This window comes from Pan paniscus, chromosome 18 (assembly GCF_029289425.2).
Source record: "Pan paniscus chromosome 18, NHGRI_mPanPan1-v2.0_pri, whole genome shotgun sequence".
In the NCBI taxonomy this organism is placed as follows: Eukaryota; Metazoa; Chordata; class Mammalia; order Primates; family Hominidae; genus Pan; species Pan paniscus.
The window spans coordinates 66,355,217-66,374,693 of record NC_073267.2 but is presented as its reverse complement, the minus strand read 5'-3'; the positions used below and the strand labels follow the sequence as shown (position 1 = coordinate 66,374,693).

General features: G+C 52.9%; 1 protein-coding gene across 1 annotated transcript in view; it reads right to left on the bottom strand.

The window, feature by feature from the left end:
• The window catches only part of SLC12A3 (solute carrier family 12 member 3), a 69,694-nt gene that overhangs the window by 11,962 nt on the left and 38,255 nt on the right, over positions 1–19,477 (bottom strand). Inside the window, exons 14-24 of the mRNA XM_003823763.5 lie at positions 18,324–18,479; positions 17,164–17,263; positions 16,053–16,164; positions 15,436–15,576; positions 14,503–14,609; positions 12,190–12,272; positions 10,359–10,436; positions 9,465–9,566; positions 7,903–8,014; positions 2,934–3,020; positions 36–171 (exon numbers count right to left, since the gene is read on the bottom strand). Coding sequence (XP_003823811.1) covers positions 36–171; positions 2,934–3,020; positions 7,903–8,014; positions 9,465–9,566; positions 10,359–10,436; positions 12,190–12,272; positions 14,503–14,609; positions 15,436–15,576; positions 16,053–16,164; positions 17,164–17,263; positions 18,324–18,479 — 1,214 coding nt within the window. The remainder of the gene's footprint in view (positions 1–35; positions 172–2,933; positions 3,021–7,902; positions 8,015–9,464; positions 9,567–10,358; positions 10,437–12,189; positions 12,273–14,502; positions 14,610–15,435; positions 15,577–16,052; positions 16,165–17,163; positions 17,264–18,323; positions 18,480–19,477) is intronic.

Sequence of the window (19,477 nt, the reverse complement as noted above, 5' to 3'; positions counted from 1 at the left end):
TGTGTCGCGTTTCCCACCCCCACCCCTCTCTGCACCTTGACTCTGTTCTTCGTAATCTCCTCATCTGAGATCTTCCAGGGGCAGTCCCGCCGCATCTCGTTGACAGTGGCCTCATCCTTGAAGCCATCATTCAGACGGAAGGGTGCAATCATGTCCTCAAACCTCTTGGTGCTGGGGACGAGAGAGTGGGTTGAGGCCGGCTGAGATGATAACCCCATTTCTAGGGGTGCCAGGTCCCTGCGGGGAGCTGGCAGTGTTGCCACAGCTCCCATTTTCAGGCTGAAACCCATCGGACACTGCCATTTACAAAGTGGCTTCCATGTTGAATTCAGCTCTGCTGGCTGGGTCTGGCATCCAACTGAACTTTCACAAGTTGCCCACAACCACTGACCTGTGACCCACCCGACCATCCAGCAGGTATTTACAGAGCATGATTCTGTACCAGGCTCTGTGCTACACAACAGTGAACAAATCAGATTGTGTCCCCAGTCCTCACAGAGCCACGGTGATAAGCAAGTAGCAAATAAGTATGAAGTGGAAGCTTATGAAGGGACAACCAAGTACTGGGACAGAGAATAATGGGTGGGGAAGGCCCTTCTGGGACCTGAAGGAAGTCTATCCTTGCAAAACCAGCCATGCATGGGACACAGGGTGCAGAAGCGAACAGAACTGAACATGCAGAAGCCCTGAGGCAGAGCGTGTTTGGCTCATATGAGGAGCAGTGAAGGATCCTGTGTGCTGGAGCAAGGTGAGTGCAGGGAAGGGTGGGAGGAGGTGAGGACAGGCAGGCAGAGACGGCCCAGTCAGGCAGGGCTTCCTTATCTGCCCCAAGTGAGACCAGAAGCTGCTGGGGGGTCTTCTGTGCGATGTGACTCACATCATTAAAGACAGAGATTTAGGGCTGGGGCCGGGCACAGTGGCTCACGCCTGTAATACCAGCACTTTGGGAGGCTGAGGCGGGTGGATCGCCTGAGGTCAGAAGTTCGAGACCAGCCTGTCCAACCTGACGAAGTGCTGTCTCTACTAAAAATACAAAAATTAGCTGGGTGTGGTGGCACACACCTGTAATCCCAGCTACTCAGAGGGCTGAGGCAGGAGACTCACTTGAACCCGGGATGTGGAGGTTGCAGTGAGCTGAGATGGTACCACTGTACTCCAACCTGGGTGATGGAGTGAGACTGTCTCAAAAAAAAAAAAAAAAAGAGAGAGAGAGAGAGATGTAGGGCTGATTGGCATTCAGATGATGCTATCTGAAGCCACAAGGATGGATGAGCTCACCTGGGACAGAGTAAATGGAGAGAAGGGAAAAGGGTCAGGGCCAAACCCCAAGGATGCCAGCAAGGGCAAGTGAGGTCAAGGAGGAAGAACCAGCAGAGGAACTGGAGGAAGGGCCCCTGATGCAGGAGGAAACCAGTGGAAGGGGTGTCTTGGAAGCCAAAAGAAGGAACGGTCTCAAGAAGGATCACTGTCAAGTGCAGCTGAAAGGTAGAGAGAGGACTCTGTGGGTGTGGCAACGTGGAGGTCACTGATGATGCTGGCAAGAGTGGTCTCAGACAGTGGGGGCAGTGGGTTGGGAGCGGGAGGATTAGGGGAAAGGAGGAGGGGTCAACAAAGAGTGCAAACATCTTGGAGTCTGGCTGTGCCAAGGAGGAGAGAAATGGTCCAGGAGCTGGAGGCAGATGAAAGGTCAATGGAGGGGATTTTTAAAATAAGATGCTAGGCTGGGCGCAGTGGCTCACGCCTGTAATCTCAGCACTTTGGGAGGCCAAGGCAGGTGGGTCACCTGAGGTCAGGAGTTTGAGACCAGCCTGGCCAACATGGTGAAACCCCATCTCTACTAAAAATACCAAATTTAGCCGGGTACGGTGGTGTGCTCCGATAATCCCAGCTACTTGGGAGGCTGAGGCAGGAGAATTGCTCGAACCTGGGAGGCAGAGGTTGCAGTGAGCTAGCTGGGATTGCGCCACTGCACTCCAGCCTGGGTGACAGAGCAAGACTCTATCTCATAAATAAATAAATAAATAAATAAAAATCAGATGCTAGATGGGGTCTGTATGTTGCTCCTGCTGTCTCTTCTTCCTGGAAGATCTCCCTGATCTCTTTTTGATCATCAAGGCCAGCCTTTCGCAAGGCTTTGCTTTTCCACCAACAGAGACAATCCTACTCTCCTTGGCACCCTGATCTGTCTCTGCAGCATTGCAACTGCCCTTGGCTTTCACCAGCCTGCAGCCATGCTTGGAGGATGGGGCTGCAGATTCCTCATCTCTGCCTCTGCAGCACCAAGCACAGCTCCTAACAAATGGTTGGAGCCAATGTATGCATCACTATTACACAGCTCCTTTCTGCTTGTCTTGATTTCCTTCCCTGTCCAGATGGGGGACATCCTTATGGCTGGGAGACGTAAGAGAAAAGTTAGGGCTAGGAGGTCAGGAGGAAACATACCTTAGTGAGGAGACAGTCCTGGAAAACCTCACGCACACTGATTGACAAAATACAAATCCTGTTTGTAAATGTCTTATTTGAAGAAGACGGAGTTACACCATTTGGAAAGCAAACAGTCTCTGCTGAACCTGCCATTGGTCACTGCTACAAATTCACACAGGGGTTTGCTTAAAATCTGTGCTCTTGCCCTTGCGTGGAAGGAGGAAGGAAGTTGTTGCCCAGGTCACTCACCTTTTCCCCTCTCCCAGCACCAATGTGTTAACACAATGTCAGGGGCTGCAGCCGCCTTGCCCTGTGGTCCCCTCAGCCCCAGGGAGGGGACAGGCCCCGGCCACAGCCACTGCAGAAGTTGTGCCCTCTGACACATCTAGGAAGGGCTTGGAGGAGAGACCCTTGCTCCTAGTTTACCAAGGAAAAAGGGGGCAGCCGGCGGAGGGGTCTCCAGACACACAGTTGGCCCTTCTGCCTGGAAGCCCCAAAACAGAACTTACTGCTCAGCCCGAGGGTTCTGGTTGATGTCAGGGAGGATGTGGACTTCATGGAATCCCAGTCGGAACTTGCTCAGCAGAGAAATGATCCTGGAGGACACATGGAGAGGTTTATTGTTATTACTTTTTCTTGAGACAGCGTCTTGCTCTGTCTCCCAGGCTGGAGTGCAGTGGTGCAATCTCGATTCACTGCAACCTCTGCCTCCCAGGTTCAAGCGATTCTCATGCCCCAGCCTCCCAAGTAGTTGGGATTACAGATGTGTGCCACCACGCTTGGCTAATTTTTGTATTTTTAGTAGAGACAGGGTTTCGCCATGTTGGCCTCGGGTGATCCTCCTGCCTCGGCCTCCCAAAGTGCTGGCATTATAGGCTGGAGCCACCATGCCCAGCCTGAGAGTTTTAAAAATGTATTTCTTCATTCAACTAATTTTCACTGAGCACCTACTGACTACATAGCAGTGAGGAAAATAGATCAAAGCCTGCCCTTGTAGAACATGGGGGTAGGGGCAGACAGGAAACGAATACCCATAAAATGGGTTAGATGATGACAAGTGAAATGGAAAAGTAATTGATCAGACTTTCCCAAGTATCTGGTGGCCATCTCTGTACTAGCGCACCCCAAATTTTCACATGTCTACGCATCTGCTGAGGATCTTGTTACCACGCTGATTCTGATTTGGCTGGTCTGGGGTGAGGCCTGGGATTCTGCATTTCTAACACACTCCCAGGGGATGCAATGCTGCTGGTCCACAGACAACACTTTGAGTAACAAAGGTCTAAGGAATAGGAATGTTGAATAAAGGAAATTCTAGAGCGGCTGAGGAAGCGAAGATAACCCACAAGAAACTAGGTACAGACCCAGGAGTAGCAAGACAGACGGCGCTGACTTAGCATCTAACAGGGAAGGAGAAGCCTACTGTGGTTTGTAGCAGTCAGGGAAGACTTCACAGAGGTGGCGGTCTGGCTGGACGGTGAAAGAGGGGTAAGATTGTTACAGGCCAAAGTGGGTGGGGCAGGGGAGGGTCTACACTGATATTACCCAAGAAGCCTTCAAAACAATATACCTGGCCGGGCGCAGTGGCTCATGCCTGTAATCCCAGCACTTTGAGAGGCCGAGGCGGGTGGATCATGAGGTCAGGAGATCAAGACCATCCTGACTAACACAGTGAAACCCCGTCTCTACTAAAAATACAAAAAATTAGCCGGCCGTGGTGGCAGGTGCCTGTAGTCCCAGCTACTCGGGAGGCTGAGGCAGGAGAATGGTGTGAACCTGGGAGGTGGAGCTTGCAGTAAGCTGACTGCACTCCAGCCTGGGTGACAGAGCAAGACTCCATCTCAAAAAAAACAAAACAAAACAAAACAAAATCAAACCAACAAAAAAATACACCTGCCTGGACCCTTCCCCCGACCCCCTTGCCCACCATTGAGTCAGAACCCCTGGGAAGGACATGGTTTTGGTAATGCCCCAGGTGATTCCGATGTGCCAGCCTGGTTAGGGACCACTGGACTGGTTGGTGGGGAACAGTCAAAAGGAGGGAAGGCATCGGGGTGCAGGGGGGTGGAACAGGGCAGTGAGGAGCTGGCTGGGATGCATGGAGTGTGCTGGGAGAGAGGAAGAAATGGGAAACAAGTCTGGAGGACCAGGCTGGGACCCAGCAGGCAAGCCGCTGCTGGTCCCTGATCTTGGGGAGTGAAATTTTGAAAGCAGAGCTGTGGGCAGATTTGTCTTGGTGTGCAGTAGAAGCGGAGGCTGGCAGGCTTGGGCAGTGCCTAGGCAAGGGCAGCATAGACCTGCCCCAGGATTATGTAGAGAGCAGAGGATGTGGCCCAAGAAGGGACAGAGGGAGGCAGAGAAGGGTTACCTAACCTTCCCACCAAGGACATGCTGTTAGCCCAGGCTTCCATAGCCTTGAGCTATACCAAACCCACTGAACCCAGCTTCCATTCAGAGCCAGGACAGGAAGCAGAGACTGCAGAGCAATCTCGTATCTTATTTACTTTTTGGAGATCACAGAGAAGGCAGATGCTGCTTTTCCCAAGCAACACTTTCCTTAGCATTGCTGAAAAGGGGCTTTCCCAGGAGAAAGTTCTTAGTGGGGGTGAGGACAAAGTGATAGGATTGCTGGGTTTCCCTTAACTCACACTGCGGGTGATAGAGAATGGAGCACGGGAGGCCATCCTGGCATAGGACCGGGTGGTGTAGGCCGGGGGATCCCCTCCTACTCTGACCCTGGGGCATCACAGCCAAGATAGTTGCAAAGAGCACTAGAGACCGGGCAGGAGTTCTTCTCTTTGGCTAATTAATTGGATGACTTTGGGCAAACTGCCCCATCTGTCTGTATCCTCCAGCCAACCTCCAGCCTACCACCTCCCACCTCACCTGAACTTGCTCAAAGCAGCAGCTGCCCAATTCCACCTGCCGACATCTGTCAACTCCATACTTGTGTGCCACCTGCCTTACTATTTACTTCCTTTTCTGTTTAAACCAACTCACATTCTGAATTAGATACTTTTTTTTTTTTTTGAGATGGAGTCTTGCTCTGTTGCCCAGGCTGGAGTACAGTGGCACGATCTCGGCTCACTGCAACCTTCGCCTCCCAGGTGTAAGTAATCCTCCTGTCTCAGCCTCCTGAGTAGTTGGGACTGCAGGCACATGCTACCATGCCAAGCTAATTTTTGTATTTTTAGTAGAGGTGGGGTTTCACCATATTGGTCAGGCTGGTTTTGAGCTCCTGACCTCGGCTGATTCACCCACCTTGGTCTCCCAAAGTGCTGAGATTGCAAGCATAAGCCACCACGCCTGGACCAAACTTAGATACATTTCAAAGGGAAATTTTATATCATTATAAAATATTATTATTTAAAAAATAGAGATAGCATCTGTTCTTTCACCCAGGCTAGAGTGCAGTGGTGCAATCATAGCTCACTGCAGCCTTGATCTGGGCTCAGTGATCCTCCTGCCTCAGCCTCAAGTAGCTAGTACTACAGGCACATGCCACCATTCACAGTTAATTTTTTTTTAAGTTTTTTGGTAGAGATGGGCTCTCACTATGTTGCCCAGCCTGGTCTCAAACCCTTGGCCTCAAGCAATCCCCTGCCTTGGCCTGCTGCCAGAGTGCCAAGATTTATAGGCAGAGCCACTGTGCCCAGCCAACATCACAATTTTAAACAGAAAACCAGCACCTCTTGCCAGGGAGAGGTGTCCAATAAAACCCATGTCGATAAACCAGGGTCACTAAGTTCTGGCCAGATGCCATTGCCTGCCAAGCCCATGCGTCCAGCCTACTCCTCTTGCTCAGGGAGACAAGCACAGGTTACCAAAGGGAAGGACGGGCCAAGGCTAAACCAGGACTTTCTGCAGAATCAGCCCCAGAATTGGAGGAGAATTAAAAGGCACTTCTCACCAAAAGACTCAGTGGTATTTGCTGCCTCAACCCCTGGCCACTAAAGTCACCTCTTGTCTCACCCAGAGTCTGCATCCCATGCATTGGAGACACTGCCTTAAAGCAGGGGCCCCTGATCCCCGGGGCTGCCAACAGGTACTGGCCATGGCCTGTTAGGAACCGGGTGCATGGCAGTGAACGCAGCTTTATCTGTATTTACAGCCACTCCTCATCGCTTTCATTACCATCTGACCTCTGCCTCCTGTCAGATCAGCAGTGGCATTTGACTCTTAGAGGGCCACGAACCCTCTTGCAGGATCTTAGAGGGCCACGAACCCTCCTGATGATCTGTCACTGTCTCCCATCACTCCCAAATGGAACCATCTAGTTGCAGGAAAACAAGCTCGGGGCTCCCACTGATTCTACATTATGGTGAGTTGTATCATTTTTAAATTATATGTTACCATGTAATCATAATAGAAATAAAGTGCACAATAAATGTAATGAGCTTGAACCATCCCAAAACCACCACTCTCCCCCAAGCCTGTGGAAAAATTGTCTTCCACGAAACCAGTCCCTTGTGCCAAAAAGGTTGGGGACTGATGCCCTAAAGGATTCTAGCCCCTACTTCATTTCTCAGGAGGAGGCGTGTTCTCCAGCCTTCATTTCCTTTTTTCAAAAAATTATATATAAATTTTTAAATATATATAAAATATTTATATAAAAATTTAAAATATTGGCTGGGGGCAGTGGCTCACACCTGTAATCCCAGCACTTTGGGAGGCTGAGGTGGGTGGATCACTTGAGGTCAGGAGTTCGAGACCAGCCTAGCCAACATGGTGAAACCCCATCTCTACTAAAAATACAAAAAAACTAGCTGGGCATGGTAGCGCACGCCTCTAATCCTGGTTACTAGGGAGGCTGAGGCAGGAGAATTGCTTGAACCCAGGGGGCGGAGGTTGCAATGAGCCGAGATTGTGTCACTGCACTCTAGCCTGGGTGACAGAGCAAGAATCCATCTCAAAAAAAAAAAAAATAATTAAAATATATAAAAATTTAAAACATAGAGACAGGATTTTGCCATGTCACCCAGGTTGGTCTCGAACTCCTGGACTCCTGGATCCAGCTGCCTTGGCCCAGCCCATCCTTCATTTCATACAGGTTCCTCCTGGAGGAGATTTGTTTTTTGTTTTTCTTTTTTATCTTTTTTTTTTCTATTTTTCTTGTATTTTTTTAGCTTTAAATTTAAAAAATGGATTCCTTTTCTTTCTTATTTTTATGCTTCTTGTTATCCAAACCCAGAGATTTGTGACTTTACAACCTAACTCCCCTCCCTGTCGTAGCAAAGCCTAGGGCATCTGCATTTATTGAAGGGGGCAGGAAACCAGAACAACTTCTGGAATGGAGAGAAACCTGCTCCTGCTCCTCCCCACTGCCATGGCCTGGAGAGAGCTGGCCCTGGGCTTTGGGACAATCTCAGTGCCCACCTGGGGGTGGTGGTAGAGGATCTAGGGTAGGGGACAGCCTTGGGTGGAGCTAAGATGACACTGGTCCCTGCAGTCACCCCCGGGCCAGCCCTCCACACTTACGCCTTTCTCTCCTGGTCCATCCTGTTAATCTGGCCGCCTACGAACACACGGATCTTGCATTTGCTCCACCTCTTCTTGCGGCCAAGGAGATAGGGAATGAGGAGGGTGAGGCCTGGCAAGGAGAGTCCCCGTGAGTCATGACAAGAATACACTCAGGACAGAGCACTATGTGAGTTCCTGCCCCGCTCTGCCATTAGCAAACCCCTTCCTCTCCTCGCTGGACCCCAGTCGACCCATCTGTATAATGAACATGGCTGACTGAACTCAAGTCGCACACGGTGCTCTGTGGGGTAGGGTTTATTTGTGCTTGTGCAGCATATTTAAATAAACAAGCTGGCGGCCGGGCACCATGGCTCATGCCTATAATCCCAGCACTATGGGAGGCCGAGGCAGGTGGATCACCTGAGGTCAGGAGTTCAAGACCAACCTGGCCAACATGGTAAAACCCTATCTCTACTAATAACACAAAAAATTAGCCGGGCCTGATGGTGCACGCCTGTAATCCCAGCTACTCAGGAGGCTGAGGCAGGAGAATCACTTGAGCTCAGGAGGCAGAGGTTGCAGTGAGCCGAGATCACACCATTGCACTCCAGCCTGGGCAACAGAGTGAGACTCCATCTCAATAAATAAATAAATAAATAAATAAATAAATAATAAAAATAAAAATACAAAAATTAGCTGGGCCTGGTGGCAGCCGCCTGTAGTCCCAGCTATTCAGGAGGCTGAGGCAGGAGAATTGCTTGAACCCAGGAGGCGGAGGTTGCAGTGAGCCGACATCATGCCACTGCACTTCAGCCTGGGCGACAAAGCGAGACTCCGTCTCAAAAAGAATAATAAAAAACAAAAGTCATTTAATAATTGAGGAGTTTCACATAAAAATCGAGGTCATTGGCAGTTCTTGAAGAGTGAATATTTGACCAGCGTGTGGGAGCCCTCATCCCTCTCTGTTGTCTCTCCACACAAGACCAAGGGCCAGCTGTCACATATCACCTTGTAATCCTCTGTGCCTCATTTTCCTTATTTATAAAGCGGAGTTAATCATGACAGCTCCTACCTGGGGACTGCATTAGGTAGGGAATTCCCTGTCAGGCAGGTAGTAAGTGCTCAGCCTATTTTGGCAGTTATTAATAGGACTCGTTCCATTGGAGCGAAGACATTTTCTTTCTATCTGTGACTCTATCAAAGGTAGGAGCAATAAAGCTGAAAGTCACTTTTTTTTTTTTAATGGGAGAGGTTATATTTCATTGTGAAGTGAAAAATATTCCTCCAGCTTTCCTGGGCACCGCCCATCTCCCCATTTATATCACCTGCCTGTGCCCCTAAGGGCCATCCAGTCAGAAGTTTCCATCTCATGGCGACTTCAGCTCTTCTCTCAAAGCTTCCCATTTTATAACCAAAAAACTAGAGGCCAGACAGAGGGGTCCCTCTGGGCTCCCCTGAGCTCACTGCTGGGCCCAGGAGCCCCTGTCCCCTTTGAGAGCAGGCCAGGAAGGAGAAGGAAGGAAGACCATCACCACCCTGCCCCCGCCGGGCAGGAGGGCTGATCCAAGGGGGTCACTGACCTCCATCGTCAAAGAGCCAGTAGATGTCTATGGTCTTCTTGCCCTGCTCCGACTGGAAGATGGTGGTGGCCTCCTCCTCCTTCACCAGGGCCTTGGGGTCCACTGCAGGAGGTGGGGGCGGGTCAGAGCAGAGCCAGCTGCCACGCATCCAGGCAGGCCTGGCCCAGGGCCCCACCAACGCCCCTTCTGATGTTGAACACGGGTTCTCTGGCAGGTGGAACAGGAACCGGGGCCCAGGACGCTCAGTGCTGTGATGTGCCCCTGCCCTGCTTTCAGCTTCTCTCTCCCGGGATTCTGGTGAGTACTGGGGGTGGGGGCAGTCCCAGAGCCCTCTGGGTAGGTAGGGAAGTGCACTCTCCATTCCCTTAAACACCCCCTGCACCCTTCACAAATGCCCACAGCAGCCCTCCCGCCTGCACTTCAGGCCCCCTGTCTCCCAGAGTGATGGTGGGAGAGGACGAAGGAAAATCCCACCCCACCCTGCATGGCTAGAGGGGCCTTGGCAGGGGTGGGACAAGGGCCCCAGAGCCTGCTAGGTGGGTCCCCATGATGCCGTGACCCTGAATTCTCCACCTCCTGGCAATATTTTTTCTTTTTTTGAGACAGGGTCTCACTCTGTCACCCAGGCTGGCAATGTAGTGGTGCGGTCACAGCTCACTGCAGCCTGGAACTCCTGCCTCAGCCTCCCACAGTGCTGGGATTACAGGCATGAGCCACTGCGCCTGGCTGCTGGCAATCTTTGACACGGCCAAGCCCCTCCAGTTCCCAACTCCAGTTACTCAGGCACCACTGTCACAAGAAAAAACCACCTGTCCTCGACCAAGTTCCCAAGTGGCCCACCCCTAGCCGCCCCACAGGGCGAGAGTGCCCTGAGCTCTGAGTGGGAACACTGACAAGCGCCAGAGACTGATGGCCTGGCACCTCTGGCGCTGGCTTCCTTCCCGTCCTCCGCTGGGTCAAACACGGGGTTAACTGCAAAAGAAGAGGCAGCTTTGTTCACAGGCTCTCCTTGTCTGAGGGCACCGTGGGTTCCTCCTTGACAGGGCTCCCTTAATGCTAGGAAGAAAGTCCCGACGCCCCGCCTGGCCTCCACGGCCCCACTGCACCTGGCCTTGGCCTCCCTCTGACCTGCCTCCTGCCCGGCTCCTCACATTCCAGTCGCGCCTGGCCTCCTCTTGCCCCTCAAACAGGCCACGTTCATCCCCACCTTGGGCCGTGGCGGTGGGTGCGCCCTGAGCTGGAACATACGTCCCCTAGCCCTGGCCTCCTCAGCAAAAGGCCCCCTCCTGAGGGAGGCCTTCCCTGGCCACTACGCCCTGCACCCGTTTTCTCCAGACACTCTCACAATCTGAAATAACTTATGGGTCCACTGGCAAGTGTCTGCTTTTCCCTCTGGAGTGTCAGCTTCTCAAGAACAGAGGCTTTTTGGCTTTTGGTGTGCCTGTAACCCCAGCACCAAGAGCAGCGTTGGTCAGGAGTGGAGTTACTGCTCTGTAAATATTGGTGGCATAAATAGTTATTGACCAGCTGCCATGTGCCAGACATGCCCTCAGCAATGGCACAAATGAACGGATCCTGCCCCTGGCTGCAAGAGACGCGGACTCCAAGCTCCCAGTCTCTCCAGCACTGCCTCTCATTTGTTGCCATACACGTTATTGCTTTCACACACCTCTAGATATTTCCTTTTTTTTTTTTTTTTTGAGACAGGGTCTTGCTCTGTCACCCAGGCTGGAGTGCAGTGGTGCAATCACGGCTCACTGCAGCCTCAAACTCCTGGCCTCAAGCGATCCTCCCACCTCAGCTTCCCAAGTAGCTGAGACTCCAGACACGTGCCACCACACCTGGTTAATTTTTTGTTTTAGTAGAGATGGGGTCTTGCTATGTTACCCAGGCTGATGTTGAACTCCTAGACTCAAGCGATCCACCTGCCTCAGCCTCCCAAAGTGCTGGGATTACAGACACGAGCCACCACACCCAGCCTCTCTAAATATTTCTAATTCAGAGTCTGCAGTCATATATGACTTTAAAATGCAAAACACATCCCTACTCAGTGGACCAAAATGCCCGGTTCCCATGGTCATTATGTATTTTCATATTCTGGCATCTTCCTGCAGGCATTTTCCTCTCCCCTCTTTCCTGGTTTTCTATTACATCTTTTTTTTTTTTTTTTTTTTTTTTTGAGATGGAGTCTTGCTCTTGTCACCCAGCCTGGAGTGCAATGGCGCGATCTTGGCTCACTGCAACATCCACCTCCTGGGTTCAAGTGATTCTCCTGCCTCAGCCTCCCAAGTAGCTGGGATTATAGGTGTGCACTACCCTTACACCCAGCTAATTTTTGTATTTTTAGTAGTGACAGGGTTTCACCATGTTGGCCAGGCTGGTCTTGAACTCCTGACCTCAGGTGATCCACCTGCCTTGGCCTCCCAAAGCGCTGGGATTACAGGCGTGAGCCACCATGTCCGGCCTATATTAGATCCTTTTGCCCCGACCCAATTGTGATTTGGGGAACCCTGAGTTCCAGTCCTGGCTCTGCCCCAGCTGGGAAGCATGACCTTGAACGCGTTGCTTTCTCTTTCTGGGAAAACTGATGGGCTCTAAGGGACCATTAAGAGGCGACTTTCTACGAGTCTGTAACCTTTTATTTCTTACTCATTTTTCCCTCTGCCATTTAAAAACAAAAAATGTGTTCTAGAACTTTCTGGGAGTGGGTGGGGCATGTACTCACTGTGCGCCTGCATCATCTTGGACACGTTGAGTCCCTCCCGCATCCTCATGACACACACGCCATAGTTGAAATCAAAGGCATCACTGGAAAGAGAGGAGGTGAGGTCTAGCTTCTCCCCCAGCTCCCACTGGGAAGGTGACCTGGCACCCAGGAGACCAGATGTCTAGAGTTGGCTCTGCCTCCTACCACGCCCTTTCTGTTCTCTGGGCCTCAGTTTCCCCATCTGTATCCTGTACAGGCAGAATTGGAGAGTACTCCAGGACTCCTCCAGCTCTACAGTCTGTGGCACTGTGGATCCTGCAGATCCGGTACTCGGGGGAACCAAGTCAGCCCTGTCCTCCTGATACATTTGGATAATCCCCCACAACTCAATTCTGCCCATGGAGGTGGGGATGCTAATTATTCCCTCCATTCTATGGATGCAAAAACTGAGTTTTGGAGAGTAACTTGACCATGGTCACACAGCTAAGGGAGTGAGCAGCTGGGATTAGAATCACATGGCTGAGACTGTGGACCAAAGGACAGACATGCTCATGAGAGGAGCTTTACTCCTGCAATAGGCTGTCTATAAAGATGTCTGGAGGCCGGGCGCAGTGGTTCACGCCTGTAATCCCAGCACTTTGGGAGGTCAAGGCAGGTGGATCACCTGAGGTCAGGAGTTCAAGACCAGCCTGGCCAACATGGCAAAACCCCATTTCTACTAAAACGTACAAAAATTAGCCAGGCGTGGTGGTGGGCAACTGTAATCGCAGCTACTTGGGAGACTGAGGGAGAATCGCTTGAACCTGGGAGGCAGAGGTTGTGGTGAGCCAAGATCGCACCATCGCACTCCAGCCTGGATGACAGAACGAGACTCTGTCTCAAAAATAAATAAAATAAAATAATTAAAGATGTCTGGAAGACTCTTGTTCCAAAGGTGTATGTACTGCCTGATTGACACAGTGCCCAAGAGCCCACCCACCACTGGGGTTTGGGCCAATGGGCTGCGCACTGCCCTCCCTGGGCTCCTTAGATCACATATCTCCAGGACAAGGACCTTTCAGGCCCTGCTTTTTGAAGGTTTGGAATGTTGGAGCTGGAGGGAGGCTGGAGATCAGGTATTCTATCAGTTGCTGCTGTAATTCTGTTAGCAACTGCTGAGAGGATTGCTCCGAGTCCTACAGCTGGTTAACAGCATACCTGGAAGCAGGTCTCAGGGCCCCAACCCTCAGCCTCATGTTGTTCAGTGATATCTCACACAACAACATCAACACAGAAAAGCCACTGAGGGAGGCATCTCTGGACCTCACACAGCAAGCACTGATGAAGAGTTTGGAGTCAGCCCTGAAGTCCCCAGGGAGTTCCGTCCTCAGGGCCTGGTTTCACTTCCCTGTTCAGGGGCACCACCTCAGAGCTCTTGAGCTGGTTCCCTGTGCACCTTCTGGAGCCCACAGGGAGGCATGAGGTTCTCACCTAAAAACTCACATTTGCAGTTACTCTGAAAAATTAAAAGATCTGGCGGCCGGGCACGGTGGCTCACGCCTGTAATCCCAGCACTTTGGGAGGCCGAGGTGGGCAGATCACGAGGTCAGGAGATCGAGACCATCCTGGCTAACACGGTGAAACCCCGTCTCTACTAAAAATACAAAAAATTAGCCGGGCGTGGTGGCGGGCGCCTGTAGTCCCAGCTACTCAGGAGGCTGAGGCAGGAGAATGGCGTGAACCCAGGAGGTGGAGCTTGCAGTGAGCCGAGATCGCGCCACTGCACTCCAGCCTGGGCAACAGTGTGAGACTCCGTCTCAAAAAAAAAAAAAAATTAAAAGATCTGGCAACATTGGGCCCACATTTCTGCACGGGCACTAGAGCCCATTCTGCATGGACATGAGCCAAGTAGAAGCCACTCTCTCTGGGTTGCCACAGTCTCCACTGCTCCCTATCACCCCATGCCTGGCCCACTTCACTCATGGTGCTACCTGCCTGGCCCCAGCTGGCTTTGGTGTCCATGACTCACAGGTCAGAGACGGGCATCTTCAGCCTCAGCGTGTTTCTTCTTTAGCTTTGAGAAAATGGACTCAACTTCTTTTTCAAAGATGGGGTCTTGCTCTTTCGCCTAGGCTGGAGTGCAGCAGTGCAATCTTTGCTCACTGCAGCCTTCAACTCCTGGGCTCCAGTGAGCTTCCTGCCTCAGCCTCCCAAGTAGCTGGGACTACAGATGCCAGCCACTTTGCCCAGCAGGACTCAACTTTTTAAGCACCCACCACTTCTTTTCCACTTCTCAAGGCCCAATGGGCCCAAATTAACAGACCCCAAGCCCCTTCCTCTCCCCCGACTCACTGGAGGATGCCAATGTAGTCTTCCACTGTGGCCGGGTGAGCCGACTGCCAGTTCTTCTTGAACCCGACCACCAGAATGTTGGGCTTCATTCTCCCGAGACCTGCGGCCTGCCAGGGGATAGGGGTGAGATGGGGAACCCATCAGAGGGGCAGAGTTGGTGATCCACCTGGCCAGGGCCTCAACTTTCTGATGTCTCCAGATGTGCTGATTCTCAAAAAAAAAAAAAGTATATATATATATATATATATATATATAATCTTAAAAATTTTTGTTTTGCACAAAACAAAACTTTATTGGGAGAAAGATGACTGATGGGAGGAAATATCTGAATTCCAGAATCCTCGATTCTAGTTCTCGCTTGGTCACCAACACCCTACATCCCTCCCAGTGCCCCCAAGAGTTAGAATTGGCCAAGGTGACACCAGCCCCCACAGGCTTCCAAGTCAGTTTCCCAGGTCCTGGGCATTCCGAGAAAGTGCCCAGAACCAGCACATCTGGAGACATAAGAAAGTTGGGGCTCTGGCCAGGCATGGTGGCTCATGCCTGTAAACCGAGCACTCTGGGGGGCCGAGATAGGTGGATCACCTGAGGTCAGGAGTTAGAGACCAGCCTGGCCAAAATGGTGAAACCCCGTCTCTACTAAAAACACAAAAAAACTAGCCGGGTGTGGTGGTGGGTGCCTGTAATCCCAGTTACTCAGGAGGCTAAGGCAGGAGAATCGCTTGAACCCGGGAGGCGGAGGTTATTGCAGTGAGCTGACATCACACCATTGCACTCCAGCCTGGGTGACGAGCAAAACAAGTCTCAAAAAAAAAAGTTGGGGCTCCTTCTGCAGCAAAAGGGGCTTAAGCAAAGGGGCCGCCAAGACTTTCTGCCTTCCAGGTTGTGCCACCAAGCCGTAAGTCCTGTAGGGGAGCCCCCAGTCCATGGCACCTGCATGAGGATCTGGACGCCTCTGCGGAGGTCCTCGGCAATGACATCCGAGTAGAAGGCCTTGATCTTCCTCTTGTTCAGCCACTTGGTGTGCCCGTTGGCAATGAGCTGGAGCTCAGGCATCCTCTGCTTGTGGGGTCCCTGTGGGTGGGAGGGGCAGGGGACATCACCAGCTGCCTTCACCCTCCAGCCTGAGATCCAACCCCTCTCCTGCCCTGGAGGCTGCCCCAGGGGCTTGGCAGCACCCACGGTGCCCTTTTCTTTTGCCCAGATAAGGGAAACACAAGGAGTGGGGGAGAAAGTGGGGAGGAAGGGAGAGGGAGGGGGCAGAAAAGAGGCAGGGCAGCTGGGGGAGAAGCCAGCAAGAGGGGCCAGGAAGGTGAGAGAATGGGGTCCATGGGGGAAGCCTGGCTGGGTGCCCCTTGCTCCGCATCCCCTCGGCCCCCACTCTGTGGGTGGACATCACACCCAGGCGACTCCCCCAGGAGCTGTGTTGGCCAGGCTGGTCTCAAACTCCTGACCTCGGGTGATCCACCTGTCTTGGCTCCCCAGAGTGCTGGGTTTACAGGCATGAGCCACCATGCCTGGTCCCCTGTGCCCCTCCAGGGGCCACTCACGATGAGCACGTGGCCACAGATCATCAGGCTGAGGTTCCGGGTGAAGGTGCCCACAAAGTCCACCAGGGCCGGGCGGAAGTTGGGGGGCCCCGTGAGCACCAGGCACTGGGGGCTGAGGAGGGAAGGGAAAAGGGCAGGAGCCATCAGGAGAGAGCCCACGGGGGTCTGGGTGCGAAAGGCACCTCCCAGGCTCCCTGAATGGTGGTGTGGCCACCAGCATGACCCTATATGCTTGGGGCCTCGGCTTCCCACCTATAAATCCAGGGTGACTTTTGGGGCCCTTCCTGCTCTTTTGGTGACCTCCACACTAGTCTCCCTGGTCCTTCCTGCTCAGGCCACAAAATGCTACCCCCCATGCATGTCCCCTGCCCTGCCTAGCCCAGCACGGTGGGGGAAAAAACAAAGCCTGGGAGTGAGGAAACCTGTCACTTACAAACTCATCAGTTACCCGGGAAGGTGACTCAGCCTCTGCGTCGAGAGGTAGCAGAGGGCAGTGGTCAAGGGCCATGACCTGAGTCAACTGGAGCCAGACTTAATCGGCCACTCGCCAGCTGTGTGACCTGGGGCCAGTTACTTAACCTCTCTGTGCCTCAGTGTTCTTGGGACTGGGTTAGTAATTTCCTGGACCTCAGCCGGTTCTTGTAAGGCTGTGTAAGGCACTTTGCAAGTGCCTGGCTCACAGTAAGCATGACATAAATAGATATTGCCAATAATTATTAGGATCTGGTGGGAAGAGGATGGCAGGTGCATAAACCTCCTCTACAAAGAGGAGAATCAGCTTTGAAGGGTACCCAGGGGAGGTTCGTCACCATTGGCTCTGGCGATACTGTGATGGGAGCTGCAGCAACAATCACCTCAACAACAAAGCACGTTTCCACTGTGGAAACCGAGGCATGGGGAGGCCCCTTGACTTGCTTGGTCCCCATCAGGATATGTCCACCCCTGTCTTGTGGTGGCTGGGTGGCTCCTCCATGTCTGTTCCCTCTCTGAGTGGAGGCTGCACACACCCTGGATCTGCCTGGGTCAGGTGACAGGTCTAGGCTTGGAAACTCCCAGGGTGGAGCCATCACTGGCCCCGGGGTCCCAGATGGGTCCCGGCAGCTCTGCTCACCGGTAGTTCTTGATGTGGTCTTCCACCTCATTGAGGCCCACCGAGTAGCTGAGGGCCAGGTTGTAGGAGCCAGCCTGTACCGAGGAGCCCCAATTTACCTCTGGGAGAGCAAGGGAGCAGCGGGGGTGAGAGCAGAGTTAGGAATCACTAGAAGAAACCAGACACGTGGAGGGACAGAGGTAATGTCGGCCTTCTCTAGGCACCGGGCACCCGTGGGAGCAGGGCCACCTGGGATGGGCAGCCTGCAGGGTGGAGGCCTGCGGACCGCGTGGCTGCACGTTGAAAAGTTACACATCAAGGCCAGGCGCGGTGGCTCACACCTGTAATCCTAGCACTTTGGGAGGCCGAGGCAGGCGAATCACCTGAGGTCAGGAGTTCAAGACCAGCCTGGCCAACATGGTGAAACCCTGTCTCTACTAAAAATACAAAAGTTAGCCAGGTATGGTAGCATGCACCTGTAATCCCAGCTACTCGGGAGGCTGCGGCAGGAGAATTGCTTGAACCCGGGAGGTGGAGGTTGCAGTGAGCCAAGATTGTGCTGCTGCACTCCAGCCTGGGTGACAGAATGAGACACTGCACCCCAGTCCCCCCCGAAAAAAGTTACACATCAAGCTCCACACGATATCCTCTTGCCTTGCCAAACCTTTGCAATGGCCTAGAAGCCCGGGTTGACACTTAGAATCCCAGGCTTTCTTAGAGTCCTGTTTCCTGCCCTTAGGTCGCTGCCACCCCAGGGTCCCTGCCTGCAGCCAAGTAGAGACCTTGCCCGGAGTCCAAGCTTTGTCTGCCTGCCATCCACACAACCAGCCCTCAGCCACCTCTGAGGCCTAGGTGTGCACAGCAGCCTGCTGGCCCCTCTTGGGGGACAGCCCTAGGGAAGAGGCTGAAGCAGGCCCTGGAAGCTCACTCAGGGTCCTTCGGACAGGGGATTCCAGGGTCCTGGGTGCCCAGGGGTGGCTTAGAGGTCGAGGCATAGGCCCTGAGTGGGGACATCCCCTGGGGTTTCTTGCCACATCGGGAGGGATAAAGGGGAGGGGCAGAGAGGGGCCCTGGACAGCACAGAGCCTGACTCAGGGCCCTCCGACTGGGGTGGAGGGCAGGGCCGCCTGCATGGCTACCCTGGGGGAGGAGGACCGAGGCCCCGCAGCTGAGATGCGCACCTGGCTTCTTGTAGATGACATAGAGCAGGAGGAAGAGCACCACGCCAATGGCGATGAGGGCCGCCCACCAGGTGAGGAGGAACATGATGACCACGGAGATGATAGCCCCAAACAGCGCCGCCCACTTGTTGTAGTATTGGAATGAAGGTCTCCACCCTGGGCCAAGGGCACCAGTCAGTGGGCATGCCTGGCAGTCGAGCCTCTTTCTAGGCCAGAGCTGCTGGGCAGGGCCTGGCAGTAATGCCAGCAGTGCCCAGAGCCGGGGTCCCAGCCTGTACCCACCAGCCATGAGCACCACCCACCCTGCCTCCTGGGCTGGGTCTACAGGCTCTGGGGCAAATCACACGCCTGCTTCGGCTGGCATTTCACCAGGAGCATCCAGCTCTGGCCAAATACAGCCACGGGACATCCCATGTCAGCAACAGCACCAGCTCCCATGGTGCCAAGGGGGTGAGATGGAAGGGGAAGGACATGATTCTGCCTGGCTCCCCACCAGCAGGCCAGGACAGGGCTGCCACTAGTGACAGCTGCCTCATGGTGCAACTCCAGGGCCATCATACACATTGGGGTCTATGTAAAAGGTGGCCTAGTAAAAGACAATGGCAATTTGGAGCTGGTTAGAAAAAGTCTTCCTCAGCCAGGCACAGCTGTAATCCCAGCACTTTGGGAGGCTGAGGCGGGCGGAACATGAGGTCAGGAGATCGAGACCATCCTGGCTAACACGCTGAAACCCCATCTCTACTAAAAATACAAAAAATTAGCTGGGCGCCTGTAATCCCAGCTACTGGGGAGGCTGAGGCGGGAGAATGGCATGAACCCGGGAGGTGGAGCTTGCAGTGAGCCGAGATCGTGCAACTGCACTCCAGCCTGGGCAACAGAGCCAGACTCCATCTCAAAAAAAGAAAAAGAAAAAGTCTTCCTCAAGACTCTTTATTGCCATCTGCCAGAAGTTTTCCATCATAAACATGCAAATGTATGAAGTCTATGATATGAATGGTGCCTCCCAGAGTTATGCAGTGTGCAACCTGCAACACTGTCCGTGACAGCCCTAGCTGTGACTTTGGGCAATTCTCTTTCTCTGAAGAACCAGGCTCCTGATTCCTGTAAAGCTGGGGAAGGAAAAGACTGGAAAACCCCTACAGATGGTAAACAAT